The following is a 13,751-nucleotide window of genomic DNA, read 5'->3' as shown; positions in this document are numbered from 1 at the left end:
GGGGGGGGGGGGGGGCGGGAAAGGAGAGCAAGGAACCGACGCAGGCCCAGTGTCTGGGGGGCAGTGGGTCTGAGGATGTCCCAGGGCTTCTAGGTAGAGCTAGAAATGAACTCGTGAAGGGCAGGGCTGGAGCTGGGACTGGAAGCCATTGCAAAGAGGGGCGGTGGGAGTCAGGGAAGTGTGCTGGCCCCTAAGGGTGAGGGCTTCTCAAAATGTGGTCCCTGGGCCACCTGCATGGGAACCATCCAGGGAGCTTGCTGAAGTTGCAGATTCCCAGGCTTTACTCCAGAGCTACTGCATAAACATCTCTGGGGGTAGTGCCCAGCAATCTACTAATAGCTGCCCTCCCCGCTGTGAGTCCCATAGCTGGTCCGAGGTTTGAGAACCACCTGTTGAACTGGCCTTTAGGTAAAAGAAGGAAGAGGAATGAAGACTGTTTAGGAGTGAGGGAAATCTCAGAAAATAGGGAAATAAGGTCAACGATGTCATGCTTCGGTCACTGGATGTGGACACGGAGATTAAGGATTGGGAAAAGGCCTCTGAATTTGGCAACTGGGCGGTCTCCGATGACTTTCCTAGACTACTCCCAGGTCGTGGGGTGGAGGCCAAGTTTGCAGACAGGGGAGTGAAGAGTGGCAAGGGTGGGGGGGGGAGTAGCAACAAACAGAGCTCCTTAGGGAAATCAGGTTATTTTAATCTCAAGGATCTGGAGGACATGGGGAATAATGGAGAGGTAGATAATGCAGAAATGGAGTCTGAGTAACTAACCAAACAAACTACCGTTGGGAGATGAAAGGAGATGGGCCCAGGGACGGACGGACGGATGGACGGATGGAAGGACAGGTGGGGACGTGGAAGGGCTGGTGGGGAGGCGGAACTGGGGAGGGACCTCCAAAGGACGCTGTGTCTCAGAGGTGTGTGGGAGGCAGGCTGGGCCTGAGAGGGGGTGGTGCCCGGGCCCAGGGCCTGGGGGGAGGGGCACAGACCTGGTGGTGGCGGGGTGCGCTCAGAGCCTCATGGGCTTCTATGCATGGATCATATTCCACACGTGCCACAATAAGCCCGGGCAATAAAGCAAAACCATCCCTCCTCTCACTGACACCAAAAGCTGCAACAGGCCCACAGAGTCCCTGGAGACACAGCCATGGCCCGCCACGCCTGCCAGAACAATGCTGACCCTTCATCCAGGATGGCTGAGAGGCCTTTCTTACTGTTTTTCTAGCTGGCAGCCTACAGGGTCTCAAACACCGGCTACTTGACAGAAAGGTCAAACCAGTCTTTCTTCTCCCAGAGGCGGCAGCCTGGGGCCTGGGGAAGAATGCAGGCTCAGGAGTCACTCCGCATCACCACCTACTTATTCTTTAAGCCTGGACAACCTCTCTGAGCAGCAGACACCAGTCCACTGAATGAGAGTGGCATCCTCTGCCCTGCCACCTACTTCATTCATTCCACGGAATGCCATGGAATATGGGATGCAGAGACCGCACACGACAGCCCCCTACAGCCCCAAGGAGTTACAGGAAGCACTGCTGCCGACACTCCCAAGGTGGTTTAGAACTCTTCCATGGGAGGGAGACCATCAAGAAATATTTTATAGCATCAACCCTGAGCCTAGTATTAAGAGGAGCCTGAGAACAAGTAATGGACTTTTTTAAATAATTGTTTGAAAATTGAATTTTAAAATATTAAATTTAACTAAACTTGATGGATTTAAGAAAGAACCATGAATTGTTTCATTTACCAAGGTAAGTAAGTAATGCTTTTCTGACACTCCTCCCACTTGGTCTTCTACGTTCTTCCTTCCTGCAGCCAAGAAAGTGGAAAGGGGCAGGTAGAGCTCTCAGAAACAATACTAAGACCACAGAGGCTTACACAATTCATAGGTCAAAGGTCAAGTCACTTCTAGAGCCCAGAAAACTCCTGACCTCTAGGCCTAGTCAGCTCTACCTGGCATCAGTGGAGGCTCAGCCCCCTTCCAGGAAGACCTGTGGCTAAGTCCTGGCAATCAAGGTATGCCCTCTAGGTCCTTCTCTGAAACAGGAGAAGTGCTGGATCGGCAAGGCTGCTGGACAACACCCTGACCCCAAAGGTCAGAGTCACTGCAAGACCCAGCTCTCACACCCCTGCTGTTGTTTTTAAAAACCACCAGTTGTGAAGCTGAGGCACAGGGGCTGGGACTAATGTCGCCGTCCGGCCTGCCTCGAGTCTTCTACCTCCACGTGCACAGCTGGGTGACTCGGGCAACCTGCCCCCTTGCTGACAAGCAGCTCCACAGTAGGATGCATCTTAAAGGCATCCAAGAGAAAACATGACTGAAGTACGACTTTGGCCACCTGGAGGACTCTGGACTCACCCCTCGAGGGATGCGGGGGTCAGCCACACCTGGAGGGAGCATCAGGGGGAGACACCAAGGTCTGCTCATGGCCAACCAAGTCCCTTCACCATGAAGAACAAACCAGCACCGAGTCCTCGGCAGCTGTTTCTGGGGACCGGGAGAGATGTGATCTACAAGGCAGACGTGAAACTGACCGTGAGCAGCCTAGGGAGAGAACAGGTATAAAATACGAAGCCCTTTGAAGGTCCAGAGAACAATAAAGATGTTAGAAATTAATTAGCCAGAAAAAGAATTTCACTGACACAGAATTTAGGCAACACTGAAAACACAATACTAAGATATCAGTTCTGAGAAAGACTCACAGACAGGAAGGGCAGCTTAGGAGGACACTAGAGAGACAAACACAGGAAAAATAAACATGGGGCTCTGGGTCCCCACAGAAGCTACTAATGCTATTTACTGGCTTGGGTCATTCTTGAGAATAGAAAACCATTTTTTTGGCAAAGCTGCACAAACTTCACATGACGGGGGTGCTCTCCCAAGGTTGTGGACACAAAATTACTGTAATGATGGGGCTCTTCACTAAACTTTCTCACATCCCACCAGTATCTTCAGAAGCTAATATGTGACTTCTAGAGTCAGTCAGGGACTGGCTGGTGAGTGTGTCTGAGCCCAGGACGAGGAGTCCGGTCCACGGCTGTGGACTTGGGCGCGTCCAGACAGAGGGCACTCTGAGCCTCAGTTCCCTCTTCTGCAGGGTGGGAGGGGAGGAAGGGCTAGACTATGTGAGCTCTCAAGTTTCTTCCTGCCTGGATGTTCTGTGCGACTAACTTTGCCCTGGTCATTAACAACGGCTAGGCACAAGGTGCCATCTAGTGGCACCACTTGTTCACTCTCACAAATGGCTCCAATGAAAGACCCCAGAGGAGCAAAATTAACTCCTAGGGACTCTAATTCCAGGGGTGAGGGCAGAGGAGGCTGGGAGGGCTGAGCACACTTCATGTTAGCGGATGTGACACAGTCATCTCAAGAAAATATAAGAGGTCTTGCTTTCCCTAAGAAAGCAACTCTTTTTTTATTTAGAAAGGCTAATCATATCCATTTGTCAATATTTTCAGCGTTAAGGAAAATAGTTTAAAAAACATAAAAATGTAAGTACACTCAAGAGTAACTGCTATTAAACAGTTCTGAACAGGCAGAAAATGTAGACTTTCCTTTTACAGAAAATGTTAAATCTGTAATAGCAGCATAATTTATATATAGAAAAAAGCTGGTTTTGAAAACCCAGATTTTTTTATACACAAAACATCTGTTTTTTTCCTATACACTACAACAGCATTTCCACTGGGAAATTGGTTTCTTCACATTATGTCACTTCCTGCTGCCACGTGCACATACTAGATTGAGTGCATCTTCAGCCCGGAGCCCCAGTTCCCGACGGCCTTCAGTCCAACACCATGGCGGAAAGCGCGTTCAGGTCTTTCATGTACGGATGAGCTGCCAAGATCTGGTCGATTTTCAGTCTTTGCTCTGAGTCAGGGAAGATCTTCAGAAGGGCTTCCCTTAGCTCGTTGGTTTCCGCAGAAGATCTCTGTGCTGGCATGGGCAGATTCTGCTGGATACTGGGAAGGTTTGGCAAAAGTGGGAAGCGGGGTTGCTGAGGAAGCCAGTGGCTGGGTGGGGTGCCCTGAATCCGGGCTGGAGGCTGGTGGCCGGTGCTGGCTGCCTGGGTGCCAGGGACTCTGAAGTTGGGGTCAAACATGCCCACATTTGGCAGGGCATTGAGTAGGGGCTGCATATCTCTGTGAACGGAAGCAAGTCCTGGTGAGCTGGGTTATGAGATAAACAAGAAATCTGTCTAAACATCTGCTGCTGACATCAAGGCTCAAGGAGCTGCTTGCTCTCTGGCCTCTGAAGGCAAGACAGAAGACTGCAGCCAAGGCAGGGATGGCAGCTGTCCACAGAGGGGCCCGTGAGGATGCCAGTGACACCAATTCCCGATCAGTCATGACAGGGAATGCTAGCTCTTCATGAGCAACTCCACCTCCCTGGCCTGCTGCTGTGAGGACTGACCCTATCCAGCTGCTTGGCTCTAAACCAGGGTGTACCAGAATCACCTGGAAGCTTTCAAAAGAACTGGAAACAGGGCCCTACTCTCCTGCAGATTCTGATTCTCTGTGGAGCCTGGTTGACGGGGCTGAGAAAAAGGAACCCACTTTGGGCAAAGAGGCTGCCTCCCCAGCCCCCCAAGTCTGAGTGAGACGTTGGTGCCCACAACTTGAATGCACGTGTGTATACAGCGTCCGTACTATTAAAAAGCCTCCCACTTGACTCTGCCTTGCAGCTGAGAAATGGGGCTGCCTGAACACTTTTCCCAACTTCAAAAGCTCAGTCCCTCTGTGGGGGGAGCTATTACCAACTTCTTATTCAATTAGTTAACACTTTTGTGAAGAGCCATTAGGTGAGCAGGCAGGACTGACCCTGCTGCCAGGTTGCTGAGGCTGTAGAAGGAGCCGGAACTCTCCTTCCATTGTTTGACCCATGGGCCTTGATGCCTGCACACAGGCCTCAGGTCTTAAAGCCTAGCAGAGGATTTCCAAGTTCAGACTTCTGAAAGAAAAATGAGACATACGGACATCCAACAGGTGTTAAAAATGGCTGCCGTTCTCTTGGTGTCGGTAGAGAAGCAGGACCTTTGGGAACTAAGTCCTCATCTGTGTAATGAAACCCAAAGGCTCAAAAGAGACTGGGAGCTGAAATCATGCTGGTCTTGTGTGCAGAAGACAGCTCTGTGTGAACCACCCGTCCCCCCAAAGGATCCTGTTATAAATGGAAAGGATCAGCTGTAGTCTCAATGCCTTAAAAAGGTGGGGGAGCTGTGCGTCTGATTCCTTTCAGTTTAGACCTCCGTGGCATCCCTGTGCAAATACCTGCTGAGAAACACACAGAAATGTAGCCTGTTTTACTTTAAAAAAGGGAAAAGGTCTATCACTGGGGAATATGATCTGCCACTTAGGCACACAGGACACTTTAGTTAACAGCGTCCATTACTTGAGAATTCTGCAAACAGCAGAATGTCTTTAAACACAAACCACCAGCAACATGTCTTTAAACACAAACAAACAAAAAACCCAAATCCACAACAAAGAAAACCTAAGCTATCAAATCAATTTCGGATAAATAAAGAATACTGGCTTCTCTATTAAGTGAGGTAGAAAGTAATACTTCCCCAGGCAGTGATTCCTGAAGAGTAAATAAATTAATATAAGCATAAAATATTCAAAGCAAATGACTTGGGAAAATGAACTTAGAAAAGATATTCAGACACACACCATGAACCCAAGCAGCATTCACTAATAAGTGACCACTAGCAAAATCTGCTTCGTCTTCTTAGACCTACAGAAAATCTGGCTCCCCATCCTCTCCTGGGATTAAAACCAAAAGGACCACAAATGAAGATTTGGTCTTTGGGAGACATTCCACATACATTTCACCAGCACTAAATCTAAGGCTATTTTAAAAAATAAAACGCCATTTTTAATCTTTAGAGAGAGAGCACTCGCCCTGAAGCACAAAGAACTGAAAGAAACTTGTAAATGCAAGACAATCTGGAAAAGGAAATACCTAAGGAAGACTTCCTTCCGAAGAAATTCTTCTAATCGAGGTCCACTTCTTCCCAGAGGATCATCAGGGACCATAAATATGTCCCCCACAAAGGTATACTGGAGCAATCTATAACATGGAGAACAATTACAGTGCTGGAGGAAAAAATTAAAGGCTGCTTAACCGCCTAAAGCAAAAAACAAATACACCCCAGTTAAACCATTTTAATTTCTCTTTTGGATACAAATATTGGTCAATACGACAGAGTAAGAAACTTTTACCCTATTGGCGCTCACATTTCTTAGCAAGACTTTCAGATTTTTATCTGGGCCTGGGAAGCAGTTCCTTCTCCTGACTTTCAATGTAACTTTGAAAAATAAGACTGAAAGACTGTCTTAGGATACAACAGGTGCTTAGGATACAACAGGTGCTCAACCAAGGTTTAATTTTTGAATAAATGAGTCCATAAGCAAACCCACTGATGTTCTTTTAAAAAAGGGAAACAGTGTATGAAGACAGAATATTGAAGGTCAGTTGAGCATGATTTATCAAGTCTACAAAAATGTTTAAAAAAGAAAAAAGTCCAAATGACTGGTTTGCTGCTTGGACTTTGGTTTCTGCCTTGTTTTATGAATTCTGAAGGCAATGGGTTGGTGTGTGACTGAGTCTTGACTCATTTAAGCCTTCCATGCATACACAGATGACTGTCCAATAAATACTGACAATGAGCCCAGGGCACAGATCCAACAGAAACACATACTAGAAGATTAATGGCTTGTTAACTGCACCCACAGGTCAGAGACCAATTCTGAGTTCAGCCATCAGCAACAGTTTTTTAACAGTCAAAATGCAGACAGTAATTAACTTTCACCTGGGCATCATTTTCTAAAATGATGAACCAAAGAATCATTTTCTAAAATCCTCCAACGATTCAACGAAATATAAATATCAGACAAGCGGCAACTGTGAAACCCCTAAAGAGGTAAGTAGGTAGGTTACACTAGTAATATAATAGTTATACTAGATATACACAGCCTTGAGGTATGTTTCTTAGATTTGTGGCATTTATGACTCATCCCTGGCACTACCATAAGAATATTGCTTTTTGTTAAGTAACCTGTCAGATGATGCTTGTTAATGCAAAGTCTTGGAAGCTTGTGTTCACTGATCTTAATGCAGCTGAACACATTCAGAGCGTCATTACAAACAAAAAACAGTAGTGACTGCAAACTCCTGACTTTGTTATTTTGGATGATATTCAACATGTTTTCAATATAGATGACTAAACTTGGTAAAATGATGGTACAATGCTCAAGAAAAGCATCAGATAGTAAAAAGTAGAAACACTCTCTCCTCTCCCAAAAGTGAAAGCCCAATCAGCATGTTGATTTTGGTCCTACCCTCTTGATGAACTCACAGTTGCCATTAAACTCCAACCTTCATGTTTCATAACTGAGTAAAGTCAGGAGGCCCAATGACTTGCTCAAGTGTCCCTCGGCATCAGGGCAAGGTGAAGTTAGGTGGCCATTTCTGCTCCATCACAGTTAACAGAGAGTTAACTGTGCCACAAAGATGTGCCTCTTGCCTCCTGCCAGGGAAAACTGTTCTACAGAAGACACCTGTGGGCACCCGAGCATGCTCACACATCACCTGCTGGAGCTACTGCTTTGTGTTGAGTCCTCCCACTTACTGAGAAGGGACAGCCATCCTGTGGAGTGGGAGCATAGTCTTATGATACTTTAGGTCCCCGACACTGCTTCCAAGGTGGACGCAAAACAAATAATAAACAACAAGACATCTCTGACCAAAGACAAAGAAGAAAATATTACCTTTTTGTAATTATTTCTCTCCAAGAGGCTGACTCAGTCACAAATTCTCTGAAGTTATCATTTGTTACAATTATGCCACCAGTTTTGTCCGCTAAGTGTAGTAGAAACCTATGGTAATATAAGAGTGGTTAAAACGGGCAAGCAGGCAGGCATCCCTGGCTCAGAGAAGCTGTGTTATAAGAAAACAAAAGGATTTCCTCTTCACAGGAAAATCACCAAAGAATTTAACCAAGGCTGGGAAGCAGAAAGTTAAGCCCTTGTCAACTGAAGATCAATCTGAAATACTGAACATCTGAAATTACTAGAATAATTATAAATGAAGATCTGGTTTTCATACAATCTAACTCTTTTTCAAAACAATCTCAACCATAATTTATACATCTTTCTAGAGAAGTTGTATTATCAATAAAGGGTGGTAATAAGATAATGCATGAGGACTAGAGCAGAGAATGAATAGGAGTTGACAAGCCTGTGAAATCACTGTTAGGGTTTTAGTTGATAAGCTACGGTACTTTGGTTCTAAGAGTAGCTGCTTGACATAGTTGGCCTCGCAATTTTTTTTTTACTGCCTAAATTCACATTTTCTGCTCTGACTTAAGAAGAGATGTCCAGAACTGCCATTCAGTTTAGTCCAAGTTACAGATCCACTCAAATGCAAATTATGAAAAGATACATGGTAATCAAAAAGTTTAAGAATTAAATATTAAGGAGAATTCTATTTCATTGTTGGAGATTATTCATGTTCAAGCCCTCTTAATGAGAGACTTGTGAGGATAATATGAGTTTTATCTCCTAATCAGGATAACCGCATTTGCCTGAGGCAATGTAGACAAAGAGAATGAAACAATAAGAGAATCACTACTAGAATTAAAGGTGCAAACTACTGCTTTTATTAATAGTAGTGAGTACTTAAAAGAAGATTAAAAAACAAGCCTCATTAGTTTCAGAAATCTTAGGAAACCTTGGTAAGTAAATATGATTTAGCATTTTGGATTTATTAATAAGTACCTTAAATTATTTCTAACTGGCACGAACTGTAAGTGGTAATATCTGCCCAGACATATTAACAAAAATAGGTAGTAAGGGCTTCCGTGCATGTACTGTGAATCAGGACTCATATTCACAACTGCTAAAAACCCAGAGAGCCATATAAATTAAGCAAAAGCCTAGCCTACACACTTGCACATGCATTCAATTTCTGCTGGTTTGAGAATGAAGCTGCAGCGTTATAGAGCATCTGAAGGTTCTTCACGAGCCTGGCGGTCCGACCTGCCTTTTCACCTAAGCACTCCACGGTCCCTACCCAGTATCTTAGAGCTGGAGCGAGGGTGGGCCCTCCACCCCACTCTCCCAGTACCTTCTCACCTACGCCCCGGCCCAAAGGTGCCTCTCCCACACTCTTCTTCACGCCACCCCTGACTCTGCCCATCAGATCTGGTCTCTCATACCAGCCTGGTGAAGGGTAAGGGGCTGTCAGTGAGAAGGCCCTTTGGACGTTCTGCCGAATGTCCGCTGTCACCCCAAGTCCCCTTCCCCTGCTAAGCACCTCTTTTCATCCCTCACCCATCTGACCATCACTCACTACCTTGGGTTACAAGCTAAGCACTGTCTTCAATGCAGGGGAGCACTGTGGTAGAACGCTGAGGCTAAACCACTAGGGGGCTTAAGTGCTAGAGGCCAGAGAGAAAGAAAGAGGGTGAGGGCAGGAGAGGAAAGAACAGGCAGCCACTGTTTAGGTTCCCAGACACTTGTCATCTCAGCACCTGCTCTCTGTGCAATGTAACAACCTAAGAAATGCAGCTTATTCCTATAACATGAGGACAGCTGAGACCATGTTCTATGATGTGGAAGAAATACTGAGGGCTCAGGCATCACAGTGACAGACTAAGTCACTGGCCAAGTATAACCAGCAGGAGACAGGAATGTTTGAAAACCACTCTTGAGGCTGCCACACTAGGACAAGACAAACATTACTTTTAGGAAGTACCAAAAAGACTAGAAACTCAATATCTGCTTTTACTTATAGATTCTCAGCCATGTTTTACTAAAAATTCTAACTCAGCAGCTTCTTTGGTAATCTCCTAAACCGTACAGCAAAGACCACTGAATGTATAACCTTAATGACCATAAATGTTAAAATTCTCAAACCCGAGCCAAGTGTGTCCACCGTCCGGTGGAGCAGGTGGGTGGCCCCTCACCACCCCACACCCACTTTAGAAAGGAAACCAGCCTTTCATACCTGTCATCATGAGAAGCAATTCTTTCTCCAAAGACCATCCGTGCAGGAGTTAAAGATAATATTCCGAGCTCCTGGAGCTGGGTTAAGAAGTGCTGTTCTGTTCATGGAATAAGTTGAATACACATTCAGAAAAAGGCTATCTTCCCAGATCTTTAAATAAATGAAAGCACTCCCAAATGTTTCACCTGGAGAGTTGTGGGAAGCCCTTTTTCTACTGACTCAAGAAGACTCAATGTTACTAACTTACTGGGACGGAAGGAAAAAAAAAAAAAATCAAGCAAGACATATACTAAGACAAATATAACATAAAAACTGACTTTAGCTATTTTTTAAACTTAAAATTGTTCAACTCATTTGCTTCTTAAATTAAGAAGAGTAAACCATAAACCTATATTTAATGGATCTTAACCATTAAGAACTTTTTCACAGCCACATTACAAGCAGTAGAGGAAAAGAGAGTAAGGGCAAGAGTCCCTGGGAGGGAGGGCAGGGGTGGGAACAGGAAGAGTGATGGCAGTAGAAGCAGACAAACTGCTCTGTCCCGATCCCAAGAAAGGCAGGCTTGGTCCCTATTCCAAGAGTTTGTCAAATCTCCCTCTGGTTGGCATCCTATCTAACCTCCCTCTGTTATCTGTACAAATATTTACTGATTTTCATGGGAGTGGGTTGTGACAGAAGATAAAGGAGGGTAATGGGCAAAAATGAAGCTAAAAGCTCAGAATCTAAGATCCCCACACCTACATTCCCTACAATGGTACTCACCACTGACTTAAGCTGAAACGCCCAAACATGGTGTCTTTATGATTCTAGAAATGCACAGCACATAAGGCTAACAAGACTCTCACAGGGATCTTACTGCAAAAATAACTGAAATGAGTGGATCTGCCTCATTTCTCAAGTACCTTCTGTTAGGACCAATACATTCCCCTGAGTGAGGCAAGTTGGGATACTTGGGAAATGTGGTTTTACCATTTCCACCTCAACAGTGACTAAGTTTTACTTCCTGTTGTAAATGTGTTGGGTGAGTCCTGTTCTCACGCTTCCTCCTCCCAATCTACCTTTTATTTCCAGGTAATCTGATGTGTTAAGCTGCCTGGCATAGCCCTTTCACTGGTTCTCCTATTACAACCCAAGAAACAAAAAAACTTCAAGCTTCTCTGGAACATTTAAGGATCTATATAGTAAGTTCAAATCTTTTGTATGTGGCCTGCAGGTCAGCCACGCAGTACCATACAATTAACATAAATGACTTACATTAAGCTATTAAACAGGTTGTTAAAAAGACATTCTCTTTGAGGGTTCCAAATTTATCAAATGGCCATTTTCAAAAATACTGTTTAAAGAGGAAGAAACACAGGCTACTAGAAAGACATATGTAATCAACTTTTTAGAAAGTCAAAGAAAATTTTTGTGATATATAATGAAGTCTAATATAACTTTCTATATAAACAGCTATTTAACTTTCCATCCTTCCCCCAAGTATTTCTTATGCTGTAACACTCTTCAACTGATTTTTTTTTACTGGGTGCAACGGAATTTACAGTTTTGTTTTTAAAGTTTCTGCACATGACTCTATTCTAAGTAGTGTGTGTTGCAATTACAAGCCAACTCATTAAATACCTAATTAGTAATCTGGAAAAATCAGTTTGCCTCACCTGTGACATTAGGATCACGCCTTGTTCTCCACTGCGGGACAAATACAGTGATGTTTCTGTTGCCAAGCTTCCAAAAATATTCAACCGCAATCGCAATTCCACGACAAGAAAAGAACTTTTTCAGACCATGGCTATATGAGAAAAAGTAAAATTTATTTCAGTTTAAAGCATGTTTAAAGTATGTTAAGTTTCACCATGATAACTTAAATTAAATAATTAATTATTTAATTTAATAATTTCCTTTAATAGTCTGCTGCTCTGCAAAGCCAAGAGAGGACCCATGATAGGAGGTAGGATTCTTAATAGCTCTGTGATTTCTGTTGTATTTTATTCAGCTGATTTAATTGAGTGTGCTTTTGTGGTAGAAGGCAGTTTTAGCTTCAGGGCAATACTTGTTTATTACACCTTTTTTTTTTTTTTTTGGCAGTACGCGGGCCTCTCACTGTTGTGGCCTCTCCCGTTGCGGAGCACAGGCTCCGGACGCGCAGGCTCAGCGGCCATGGCTCACGGGCCCAGCCGCTCCGTGGCACGTGGGATCTTCCCAGAGCTGGTCACGAACCCGGGTCCCCTGCATCGGCAGGCGGACTCTCAACCACTGCGCCACCAGGGAAGCCCTTATTACACCTTTTATTTTTGTTTTCAGATAAAGAGACCTAGTCCCCGGGCCTCTAAGAATGTTCTATGAATTTTATGAAGGAATTTGTTGCTGAAGCAGAAGCAGCTGCGATCAGAACTATTCCATGACACGGTCCTCACCACCACAACTTCCAAAGGCTTCGCGAATGCCTGTGGCTCCGGGAGGGCTGCATCCCATTTTCTGGAGAACTATGAAAGTGCCTCAGTTTACAGCTTCCAGGAAACAAGTTGAGGGCAAGGCTCAAATGAAACTACCTGGGGGCCATGGCCGTGATTTTGTTGAAGGAAGCAGAAAGCAGGTAGAAAATAAACACGGGACAGTACTGAACATGACTGAGTACACTTGTTCTGCAAAAGGCCAGGCACTGTCTGCTGCGCCACGGTTGAAATGTCAACCGTAAGTAAAGGGGTGTAGCTAAATTCCATGTTTATAAAAACAGGTGGTGCCCAGATTTGGCCCCTAACTTGTAATCTCTGGTATAGAGGATTAAAAACTGTTCCCCATCCCAAAACCTGGTAACAAATTTCAAAAGAAAAGAAGAAAAATATTTAAAATTTATTTTCCAGCAGTTAAGTAAAAGTAAAGGTTTTATTTAAAAAGTGTTTTTAAAAGTTTGAAATTTTGCAGGTGGTAATCCATTTGTCTACTCATAAGTATTAGAAAAAGGGAGAAATCCCTGTGATGTTATCACAGTTGAGATTAGCATAATCTGCCCTCACTGCTTCAATGACAGTAAATTCTGCATCTTCAGTCCTGTCTTCTCACATCTCAAAACCACTTGGCAGGTATTTCCTTCACTTGGAGCTCTGCCTCCTCAGGCACAAAGTGTCCCAAGTCACTCCCAGGCTCTGCTAATTCTAACCCACCTGCACTGACTCCAGTCAGACTGACCCTGAAATGCAGTCTCTGATTCTGCTCAGGGCCTTCTACAGCACCATCCTTCTACACAAATCCAGTGCCTGGCTTCGAGGGCGCCTCCGCACCTGACTAGTCAGATGGGATCTGGCCAAAGCATACCTTCTGCTTCCACCACCATCTGTCATCACACTCTGGAGTTTGGCCCAGGTGGTCTTGCCATTTGACTCTTCCTGGATTCTGAGCTTTTTCTTATCTCTTAAACCTCCTCCCCGAATGCCCTCAGGACCCAAGGCCAGTCTCTCTTCTTCTATGAAGCTGTCTCTAGACACAGGCCCTCAACCACCCCTCTTCTTTTCTCTGACTTGCTATCTTGTACTGTGCACCAGAACCACAGAACTTAGGAATGCATTTAAAGTCACATTAGAGATAAAAAAAATGAACACCTCTTGAGAGACAGAGCCACTTGCCCAGCCTGCACTGTCAGAGGGTGGATGAGCTGGGATTAGAATGACATTTCCTCACTCCTGGGCCAGTGCCCTTTCAACTACCCCCACAGTGGTACTGTCCCCAACTAAAGCTACATTCTCATGGAGCA

The 13,751-nt window shown here is 44.8% G+C and overlaps 1 protein-coding gene across 1 annotated transcript in view; it reads right to left on the bottom strand.

Annotated features, from left to right (window-relative positions):
* Positions 1-3,385: 3,385 nt before the first annotated feature.
* N4BP1 (NEDD4 binding protein 1) overlaps positions 3,386-13,751 on the bottom strand; it is a 45,174-nt gene continuing 34,808 nt past the window's right edge. Inside the window, exons 3-7 of the mRNA XM_007450630.1 lie at positions 11,662-11,792; positions 10,007-10,103; positions 7,768-7,875; positions 5,960-6,067; positions 3,386-4,137 (exon numbers count right to left, since the gene is read on the bottom strand). Coding sequence (XP_007450692.1) covers positions 3,780-4,137; positions 5,960-6,067; positions 7,768-7,875; positions 10,007-10,103; positions 11,662-11,792 — 802 coding nt within the window. The 3' untranslated portion in view covers positions 3,386-3,779. The remainder of the gene's footprint in view (positions 4,138-5,959; positions 6,068-7,767; positions 7,876-10,006; positions 10,104-11,661; positions 11,793-13,751) is intronic.

This window comes from Lipotes vexillifer, unplaced genomic scaffold, assembly GCF_000442215.2.
Source record: "Lipotes vexillifer unplaced genomic scaffold, Lipotes_vexillifer_v1.1 scaffold943, whole genome shotgun sequence".
NCBI classification, from domain to species: Eukaryota; Metazoa; Chordata; class Mammalia; order Artiodactyla; family Lipotidae; genus Lipotes; species Lipotes vexillifer.
Note: the sequence above shows the minus strand (reverse complement) of the source record. Positions and strands in the feature narration are given on the sequence as shown.